The 10,598-nt window shown below is 44.6% G+C and overlaps 1 protein-coding gene across 1 annotated transcript; it reads right to left on the bottom strand.

Annotated features, from left to right (window-relative positions):
- Positions 1 to 2,080: 2,080 nt before the first annotated feature.
- On the bottom strand, positions 2,081 to 8,001 carry pccb (propionyl-CoA carboxylase subunit beta). Its single transcript, XM_035673975.1, has 15 exons — positions 7,721 to 8,001; positions 6,881 to 7,000; positions 6,698 to 6,766; positions 6,546 to 6,602; positions 6,232 to 6,345; positions 6,005 to 6,115; positions 5,650 to 5,758; positions 5,330 to 5,450; positions 5,135 to 5,216; positions 4,911 to 5,034; positions 4,596 to 4,703; positions 3,843 to 3,943; positions 3,237 to 3,335; positions 3,056 to 3,155; positions 2,081 to 2,951 (listed from the first exon to the last, which is right to left on the bottom strand). Exons 1-15 carry the CDS (start codon positions 7,964 to 7,966, stop codon positions 2,830 to 2,832), a joined length of 1,683 nt encoding a protein of 560 aa, XP_035529868.1. The 5' UTR covers positions 7,967 to 8,001; the 3' UTR covers positions 2,081 to 2,829.
- Between the last annotated feature and the right edge of the window lie 2,597 nt (positions 8,002 to 10,598).

The raw sequence follows: 10,598 nt of genomic DNA, 5'->3' as shown, positions 1-10,598 counted from the left end.
TGCTAGCTCTGATGGCCCTTGGTGCCGGGATGAGTATCTCACAGGGTTCTACAGCCCCCCCCCTCCCTCCTCCGTTTACACGCAGAGTGTACAGTTGTTTGGTTGCTTGCTGCCCGATCAGCATTCAGCAGGAGCTAGGCACACCTCGTGTACAGCTCGCCGCCCGCCTTCTTTTGGTCCACTTCAGTCCGCTCTGGTTAAGTCCAACTTAGAGAGGAGTCCTCAACTACTAAATGTTCTTTGATATCTGTTGCTCTTATTACCCACCCACCGGACCGCGCCTCTCCCCTCTGCTCTGTTCCCCAGCTCTGCAGTCCGGTTGCTATGTGGTGGTGCTGGTGCGGTGAGTGTGTATCTGGTCGTGTGTGTGGGGTGTGTGTGTGTGTGTAAAGTGTGCTCCCGGTTGATATGATGGATGACTGGATGGTGAGTGTAGTCGCAGCATGCACACTGAGGGCCGCAAACAGCCGGCTAGCCGACCCTGGCAGGAAGTTTCATGTACACTGTCTTCGTTGTGTGATGTCAAGCAGAACGAGTGTTGTCCCTCTTTGATGTGATCACCCACCATCCCCCTCGCTCCTCCTCCCTGCCTGCTCCTCCTACCCCTCGCTCCTCGCCGAACGCGCACCCCGACAAGACCGCCCACCCTCTCAGATCGTCGGACATGTTCTCAGCACATCCCTCGAGTAACCACGGCTTTGGTTGAAGTTAAAAGGTAATTGCAAAAGGTACACAAAAAACCAGGAACACATCACTTTGCAGGTCTGTAGGCTTTGCGTATCTAAACCGTGTAGCAATTCAGGTGCCGGTGGTCTTGTTCTGTGTGGGCTGCATGTTTGCACAGCTTTTTTCTTGAACTGATGGTCATGCTTGTTTGTGCAATGTGTCGCCGTACATCACTGTAGGGCAGGTCTAGTGTCGAGGCGCCTTCCCCTACACCCGGGAACTCATATCTAGAGGCGGCTTACCAAGCTCAGATATGTTGCTGTGGGATACCAGCTTTGTAAGCGCTGCTTCCATGGTCTGCATTGTAATCGTTTCAGAGTCAGTATGTACAGCCAGGGAATATCCTGTTAGTTTGTTCATCTCACAGGTCACAATCAAGTTTACAGTTTTGTACACCCGGCCTACAGCTGTCCTTATCCAAGAAAAATGATAATTTGTTGTTCCAGTGCATGTTCCCACGCGTATCGCACGGTGCAGTCGGAGGACTGTCTGTCTGACAAACATTTTGTTTGGAATTGGTTGTTTTGCAGATGTGGTCGCACGCGCATACTCGCTGTTTCGACCACTAGGTGGTTGGGTACGTCAATACGGGTTTACCTCTTGTTCCCTCGCGGCTGGCTTGGCATCTTGTAAAATTCCAGGAGACTAATTGCGAATCTTCTTGTCTCGCAGTCGCAGTGTGGACCCATCACGTTGCCCTAAGGATGCTCGGCCGCTCGTGTCCCGTTAGGAAGAGCCTGGTTTTTTGTTGTGTTTTTTTTTTTCTGGTGACCTTAAGACCCTTCTTGTTCTAATAAAATAAAGATCTCTGTAGATCGGATTTATCGGACCAGTCGGTTTGTATGTGCCTTGTGTTGTGCACAACGCTCATGTAGTTTGCAGATAGCTGCATTTTCCTCAGCTTTGCCAAATATTTCACGGCAGAGCATAACTGTAGCTTGACAGTTCATTTTTGAACTGTCAAGCCCTACAAAGAAATCTCAACTCAAGATCCACTTTCTGGCTTTCAAGGGTTTCATGTGATCCTCATCAGTCGTGGAACTGTAGATGTTCAAATTTTCCATGATTTTCTGCTCCTCTAATTCTTCTCATCCACGTCGACTTGAAAGTCAAACCTGACAGTTAAAACTGTGGAAACTTGGTTAACTCAATCTGCTAAAGAGGACCATGTAATGAGGTCCAGAACAAGTGAAATAGTGAACTTTAAGTTTAGAATATTTTGTGACCCCAATATAATCAATATTTAGTTTCAGCTGATTCGAGACAGAGGACCCTCTAATTTAAATTTGTCACATTTTAAAAAAAAACACCAAAAATTGACTATTGCATTGATAAAAGTAAAGAGAACGTGGTATTAAGTCCATGATTTATTTTACAAATGGCAGAGCCTGCCGGAGAGAGAGAAGGCACAGTTGTAAGGATGACTTTTTCTTGACCTTAATGGAGAACATCAAACACAGGGAGTGAGTCTGAAAGCACAAACTACTATACACACACACACACCAGAAACACTAAGAACTAAATACAGTACATTGACAACTCTGGAAACATTGTACATGGCAGCAGACTACAGTATGTTTGCACGACAACTATCGCGTTGACAGCTTCTCAACAATACATCTGCCCTTTCAGATACAATCTTGCTCTCAAAATGTCCAATCATACCAACAATAGTGACCAATATGGCCACTACTGACGTGATGATTAATGTGTGTGACCACTGTATACTGTTCAATAAAATGTAGGATTTTCCTATTAACCTATTGCATACCAGTGTTAAAGATGTAAAGATACACATGCTGATTTCGTTTACAGAGCACCAATGTTTCCCCCAAATTTAACAAAGTTTATAGTTCAACACATAAGCAGTGAGCTGATGGGACATTCGGGGGGGACTGCTATTAAGCCCTTACAAAATCAGGGACTGATCTTTACATCTTTGTGCTGCTTCCAGTGGAGTGGTTAAATATGACAACAGACATCTGCTCAGTCGTTGTCACAAGGTACCACCGCAGTTCATTTGAATATGAAGTCAATAATCAGGAAAATCCCACAGCAAGTGCCTTCAGCTAGTGTCAATGTGGAAACAGTTTTGGGTGTGTTTCACAGAGGAATGTTGGCGTGTTTCTTCCAGGGGTTGACCTGCTTCTTGCTGGCCAGCACCTCCAGATCTCTGCAGATCTTCTTGCGAGTGGTCGACGGCTCGATGATGTCATCCACAAAACCTAAAACAAATATTTGGCCGGTGAGGAAGAGAAGTGTGTAATGCATTCCACTAATGTAAGAGGGCGGTATATTTTCGCAGAGCTACGAAATAATGAGAGTTTACCTCTGACGGCTGCTGGGAAGGGGTTGGCGAACTTCTCCACGTATTCAGCCTCTGCCTCCGCCTGGTTCTCTTTTCCTCTGAAGATAATCTGAACAGCGCCCTGAGAAAAAAGAAGATCACACTGTCAAATCAAAAAGGAAGGGAAGAGAGGGACAAAGAGAAAAAATGAGTGTGTTTGTACCTTAGCACCCATGACAGCAACCTCAGCTGAGGGCCAGGCGTAGTTCACATCTCCTCTCAAGTGTTTGGAGCTCATCACGTCGTAAGCTCCACCGTACGCCTGGTATACACAGACAAACACACGCCTTAAGTCATATGAGTCATATATTTCCCCAGATTTAAAATACACTTTCACTTATTTTTATAAATGATAGGGTTTCACTGCACATCTGAAGGACACATGATTTTTTGTTGAAAAATAACCCTTCCAACAATGCACTGCACTGTTCATACTGAAGAGCAGGCAGCATTTTTCAGAAAATATGTCAAGTGGAGATTAAAGCATGGAGAATGATAATGTAATGGTTCTTATGATGCCAACTCAACACTGCACTCAGTGTGCAGCTGCTTCACAGTGTATTCCAGTAAAGAGATTTATAATGGCTTTCACTGGGAAGCACCTGCAGTGTTGAGTTACTGTACAGTCACTTAGCTTGGTATATTCTAACATCTAAACCTCTCTGCTAATTCTACACTCTTTTCACAGATAGGATTTTCCACATCCATCTCTTCTCTTTTTGTTCTCACTCACACACACACACACACACACACACACACACACACACACCTTTCTGGTGATGACGGTTATTTTCGGGACGGTAGCCTCTGCGAAGGCATACAGCAGTTTGGCTCCGTGTCTGATGATGCCGCCATACTCCTGAGCAGTACCTGTTGACGGCCATGACAGCAGTTAATAATGAGTGTGAGTGTGAGCTGCAGGGAACGTTTCTGCTCACATGTAATGTATTTCACCTAGTGCATGGGGCATAATGCAGACAAGTCAGCCGATATCTATGGGTATCCTAGTTAAGATACCTGGCTCACTCCCATACTAAAACATGTTAATAGGAATGTAAAGATATATTGCAAGACATTTTCTTCAAGTATGTGAAGATCCAAATTACACAGTTTATACATAACCTCATAAAATAAAAAAGGATTCTATAATTTAAAAAAAATAAAATATAAGAGAAAATCTATTTTGTTATTTTGTATATTGTTACAGAAATCATATTGTGAACCCAGTATTACGAATTGTATTAAATTCTGAGTTGGGTGTATTGTTAGATCCCTACACGTTACTGTAGTATGCATTTACTCTTACTGTATCTATAAGCTACGTATTTATTTTCCGTGAGCTGAGCTCTTTTCGTGCTTTTTGTGCAGGCAGGTTGTTCCATCCTGGTAACTGTATTATTCATGGCAGCAGGGAGACACACTACAGAATCATCCGTCAATAGCCTAACCCGATGAGGATGTAAACTAGAGTTTTATTTACAGTACAAGTGTTTATGCACTGTGTGAGACTTTCAAAGAATACCTGGCAGGAAGCCCGGCACATCCACGAAGGTGATGATGGGAATATTGAAAGCATCACAGAAGCGTACGAAGCGAGCTCCCTTCACTGAGGAGTTGATGTCCAAACAACCTGATAAACGAGACAGAAATTAAGGATTTAAAAGCAAGACTAAAAACACATCAGAGTAGATTATTAATCAACAATTTCCAACTTATTTTCACCCATCATGCTCTTTTTGGGACACTTTTTTTTTTTTAATAGAGGTAAATTAAGCTTTTCACATAACACTAATAATTTTGCCTCTCTTACTTTTGGTCCTTCAGTTGTTTTACTTACCAGAAGCCACTTTGGGCTGGTTACCCACAATGCCTACAGTGCGTCCATTCATGCGGGCAAATCCCACTACAATGTTTTTGGCGTAGTTGGGCATGATCTCAAAGAAGTCCCTCTCATCCACTATCTGAACAGACATATGAACAAAATAAACCTCTACTACTTGCAGAAATTAGATGACATATTATCGTATATGTGTGTGTGTGTGTGTGTTTGTGTGTGCATACTGTTTGAATGATGTCCAACATGTCATAGGCTTTAGTTGTCTCAAACGGGACGATGGTGTCCAATGAAGGTACAAGACGGTCGCTGAAAGAGGAACGAGATATCGGACATGAGTGGAAATAAAAACCAGTATTCTCCCATTAAGAACGGGTTCATTGGTTGTTCTGTAAAAAATGGAGGTAAAGGTGGTTGGTTACCTGGGGTCGTGGCTCTCCCTGATGGGGGCGGGATCTTGGTTGCTTAGTGGCAGGAAGTTGAAGAACTCTCGCATGTTGAGCAAGGCTTCAACGTCATTCTCGAATGCATGGTGAGCCACTCCTGAGGAAAAAGACACAGGACGCTTTTTAGAGCCTAAAGACGAGATTTAAAGAAGCATCTACAGCTGAATGTTTACATGACGACAACAACAACAACCCTGAGATAGATTCGGAAGTGGAGACTTTAAAAAAAAAAAACTCCTCAACAAATCACAATAAGATAATCAGGAGTGATAAAAGCTTTTTACACGCATACTAACCGGACACGGTGGTGTGCGTTTTGGCTCCGCCGAGCTCCTCTTGAGTCACGTCTTCGTTGGTGACAGACTTCACAACATCAGGTCCTGTGATGAAGAGGTATGAGGTGTCCTATACGCACACACACGTACAGATGTCAGGCTAATGTGAGTGAGAATGCAATCGTAGAGACAGGACTGCGTGAATAATTGTATATCACCTCCAAAATTAACTACATTTGTAGAATTCTGACTCTGAAACATTTGATTTTGGATGTCTGCTGATGCTATAACTCAAATGAAGTGTTGATTATTACTAGATCACTAATTATAATAAAAATTTGTATTGGTATTTTAGCTGTATTTGCGCAGCGTGTACCTTGACCATGAAGGTGAAATCTGTCAGGGCGGGGGAGTAGACAGCACCTCCTGCACAGGGACCCATGATGAGGGAGATCTGAGGGACGACTCCTGAAGCCAAGACGTTCCTCTGGAAAAAGGAGAGAGTTTTACTTTTTCCATTTACAGTGTCCTGAAAACCCCAAACTTCAACTATGTGAATTACAGAATGTTAATATGCCATGTCTCTTTATAAAATATCCATACCAAGAATATATCTGCATATCCAGCCAGAGACTCCACTCCTTCCTGGATCCGAGCACCTCCAGAGTCGTTCAACCCGATCACCGGGGCTCCAACGGTCATGGCCTGGTCCATAATCTGAGCAGAGAACATTTAAACATTGTAAATTTACTATTTGAAGGGTCTGAGATCAAACAGGAAGAACCATTGACAACACCCACACACATGAAGTAGATAAAACACTGTCACTGTTGACCATTTACTGAAAGAAAAGACATGTTTAACAGCACTGTTCAGGCATTGATACATGCGCTCCTCAGTATCTCAGCTGTGTTTACCTTACAGATCTTCTGTGCATGAGCTCCAGACAGACTGCCTCCAAACACTGTGAAGTCCTGACCACAAAAGAGCAAGACGAAGAATATTAAACAGGTGAAACCATGCTGTTGTCTACTGCCACAATGTAGGATTCTTAAAGTAAACATCGTACCTGACTGAACACGTAAACCAGCCTGCCATTGATCCTGCCTCGGCCTGTCACAACGCTGTCACCCGGGAACTAAGACAGGAGAGAGAAAAAGATACTACGAGGATAAACACTTCAAACCCCGAGAAGAAGCAAGTGGATAAACATGATGTTGCAGACGTCACTGGCTTGTGTACGACCTGTTACCTTGTTACTATCCTGCTCCATGCCGAAGTCGGAGCAGCGGTGCTCCACGAACATGTCCGACTCCACGAAGGACTCGGGGTCCAGCAGAAGCTCCACTCGCTCCCTGGCTGTCAGCTTACCCTGCAACACATAACACCAAGTTACATGTACCTGAGAGAACACTTTAACCAGCAGACCCTTTATACTGCGGTAGCTATCTCTTTAGCTCTTGTTGTATTTGTGGCTATTGAAGCCAATGTTGTATATCATTAAAAATGACTATATCAACATATACTGTACTTTAATATCATCATATATCTTCAGTGTTTAATCATTATCACCCATTTCTGTATGTATACTGCCTACATCCATGGATTTCATATACAAAACAGATTGATGATAACCAAAGAACTTTATTATTATTATACTGAAAATATATCATAATACAGGTAAGGAAAGTCAAGTCAAGTTGTCTCATGTTTCTCCATCACATTGGGCTGACAGTTTCAGATGGCATCTTCTAGTATTTCATAAACAGTTGCCTTGCTCAAGGGCACAGGAGATCAACAAGATGGCTGTTTTCCAAAGCATAAGGCATTCCTCAAAGTATCTCTAAGTGCCACTAGCAAGGAAGTTTTTAAATGTCACTAATAAGTGTGTGAGGGGGCAAAAAAAACCAACAACACTGCAGCTCCAGCAGCCACCACTGATTCAGAGCCCTTGAGCCAGGCATTACACACCTCAACCAATCCAGCTGTCGGTCTATTTGAGGCTTTAAGTTATGGAAAAAAAACCTCGCACATGCTTGTGTAAAAGCAGGTTAAAGAGAAGAAAGAGAGTAAATATATCAGCTGACTTTACCTTTTTGTGTTGTGCATCTATTCTCTTCTGACCTCCCCCGACCAGCGCCGCCGTCCGTTTCTTGTCAATCCTCTCCTTAACAGACAAATGGCTGACGGAATACCAGCGACAGTCCCGTCGTAGGTTCGTCTGCGGCACCACAGCAGCGACGGCGCCATGTTTCACCGGCGCCAAGCTCCTGAAAGATGTCCTCAACCCGTTTATCAATCCGCAGCTGCTTCGAGCCACACTGAAAGCCGCCATCATTGCCCCTTGCGTGTTCTCGGGTGACAAGGGGCGGAGATGAGAGGCAGAGATTTGAGCCAATAGCGAACGGGGGGCGAGCTCGAACAGCCAATAGGAAAGAAGGAATTCGTAGTCAGAGCGGGTGGGCGGGACCTGGAGGGGAAGTAGTTCATCGTCGCCTGTAAGCTGAAAGTCAAGTGGAGAGGATCTCTTTGCCCTGAGTTTAGCTTGTCAGGAAGAAGTTCCTCTCAAATGGGGACTTTTCTTGCTTGTTGGATGTTCTCAATCCCAAACAATGCTATAGCCCTGCAAAGTATACACAGGAATATAATAATTTAATCGGTAGAGCTTGTTAGGGTACCCGGGGTTAAGTGCTGCCTGACAGGTGAAACACAGGGCATTTTACCAAGAGTAGTTTACAAAGTAAATATTGTATTTCCATGTCAAGCATTTAATTTCTTAGACAACCCTGTTTATTGAAAATAATATTATTATATTATAGTAGTATAATATTTATTTATTTAACATAACACAAAAGGAACAAAAGCTGATGAAAAGACTCCATCGTTATTCTATTCATCTTGAAATAAATAATTAATTAATTGCTATCAGAATCAAAAATACTTTATTGATCCCCCGGGGGTTTGTTACAGTTGCTCAAGATGCATACAAAATGTTAAAGAATATAAACACTATTATATTACAATATCTAACACAATATATATAGAAATATAAATGTATATATAATCAGAATCATCAGAATCAGAAATACTTTAATAATCCCAGGGGGAAATTATTGGCATGACAAACTCCAGATATACAAACAACATATATTAAGAACAAATATATAAATATATATATAACTATATATATAAAAGATAAAATGTACAGTTTATATAGGTATATACATATAAGTAAAAACAATTATATATATATAATAAGAGCCTAGTATGTACTTTATAATAAAACATATACAATATATGAGAATATAGACAACAAAAGTAAATGTATGCCACAATATGTGACCGACAGAAATTAAACGAGTAATAGTTGTGAGTTTTTAAAGAGTGTAGTATTAAAGAAGTTGTAAATTATCACAAAGAATGACACAATAAGCCAGCGTATTGCACACTGACCCGAGCAGTGCTCCCTTGATAAGATAATAGCTTCTTAATTGATAAAGTGTTGTCAGTGAGGGCACAGTGAGGGCACAGTGAGGCGACAGTGAGGGCAGTACAGTGAAGGGCACAAGTGAGGCGACAGTGAAGGCACAGTGAGGGCACAGTGAGGGCACAAAAGTGATTGGCCGCATGAGGCACAGTGAGGCGACAAGTAGGCGACAGTGAGGGCAACAGTGAGGGCACCAGTGAAGGCGACAGTGAGGGCACAGTGAGGGCACAGTGAGCGACAGTGAGGCGACAGTGAGGCCACAGTGAGCGACAGTGAGGCGACAGTGAGGGCGACAGTGCAGGCGACAGTGAGGCAAGTGAGGGCACAAGTGAGGGCACAAGTGAGGGCACAAGTGAGGGCACAGTGAGGCGACAGTGAGGGCACAGTGAGCGAAGTGAGGGCACAGTGAGGGGCACAAGTGAGGGCACCAGAGTGAGGGCACATTGAGGCGACAGTGAGGGCAAACAGTGAGGGGCACAAGTGAAGGCGACAGTGAGGGCACATTGAGGCGACAGTGGAGGCACAGTGGAGGGCACTAGTGAGGCGAACAGTAAGGCGACCAGGGAGGGCAGCAGTGAGGGGCGACAGGAGGGCACTGGAGGCGACAATGAGCACAGTGAGGCACAGTGAGGCCGACAGTGAGGAGCACAGTGAGGGCACAGGTGAGGCGACAGTGAGGGCACAGTGAGGCACAGTGGAGCGACCAGTGAAGCACAGTGAGGGCACAGTGAAAAGGCGACAAAGTGAGGCACAGTGAGGCGACAGTGAGGCACATGATGGCACAACTGAGGCGACAGTGAGGGCACAGTGAGGGCACAGTGAGGCGACAGTGGGGCACAGTGAGGGCACAGGCGTGTACAGGCCGAACAAAGTGAATCCTCGTACACTACCGGTAACCGAGGGTATAACTAAGAGGAAGTCTTCCGCGTGATGACCTGGCTGTCGAGAGCGCTGATGCCGAGGGAAAAGTGGAAAACTCCACCGACTGATGCGTTTTGAAAAAGTTAGCCTATGTTCCGCTCGCCGCTCCGCCCCAATACTACAGCAAAAACGTATCAAACGCAGGATTCAATCCACCAGCCTGCAACGTCCCTCCTTCGCGCGTATAGGCGGTCGTACAAGGGGGGGGGGTGTGGAGGGAGGCGGTGGAAAAGGGGGGGGGGGCACCGGTTGAATTCTCGCTAGCCAATTTAGCTAGCCATGCCAACGCAGCAGTTAGTGTTTACACAATTGCGCGGCCTGGGAACTGTGCCTAACTGCTAGCCGGCGGAGTGCGTCCTCGGGAGGCTGCTCTTCGGATCAAATATGGCGTTGACGAAGAGGCGGCGGGTGGATAGCGTAAATTGGGATCTATGGCCAAATCCGACCCCTAAATAATCGCGCGAAAAAACGGTTTGGCTGACGGCCGTGTGACTACCGCTAGCTAACGCGATGCTAACCTTTTGATCATGGGTTGTGTGACGGTTTGAGTCGTTACGCAGCG

This window comes from Morone saxatilis, unplaced genomic scaffold, assembly GCF_004916995.1.
Source record: "Morone saxatilis isolate NCDOM2014 unplaced genomic scaffold, NCSU_SB_2.0 Contig3, whole genome shotgun sequence".
Taxonomy (NCBI): Eukaryota; Metazoa; Chordata; class Actinopteri; family Moronidae; genus Morone; species Morone saxatilis.
The sequence above is the reverse complement of the archived record's forward strand: the minus strand, read 5'-3'. Positions and strand labels throughout refer to the sequence as shown.

Excerpts from the sequence above, each read along its gene's own strand:
- pccb (XM_035673975.1), bottom strand. The coding sequence starts at position 7,966 with ATGATGGCGGCTTTCAGTGTGGCTCGAAGCAGCTGCGGATTGATAAAC. Across the intron at positions 6,767-6,880 it reads TGGAGCAGGATAGTAACAAG|TTCCCGGGTGACAGCGTTGT; the intron begins GTAACAGGTCGT and ends CTCCTGTCTTAG. Across the intron at positions 6,346-6,545 it reads ATGCACAGAAGATCTGTAAG|ATTATGGACCAGGCCATGAC; the intron begins GTAAACACAGCT and ends TTCTCTGCTCAG.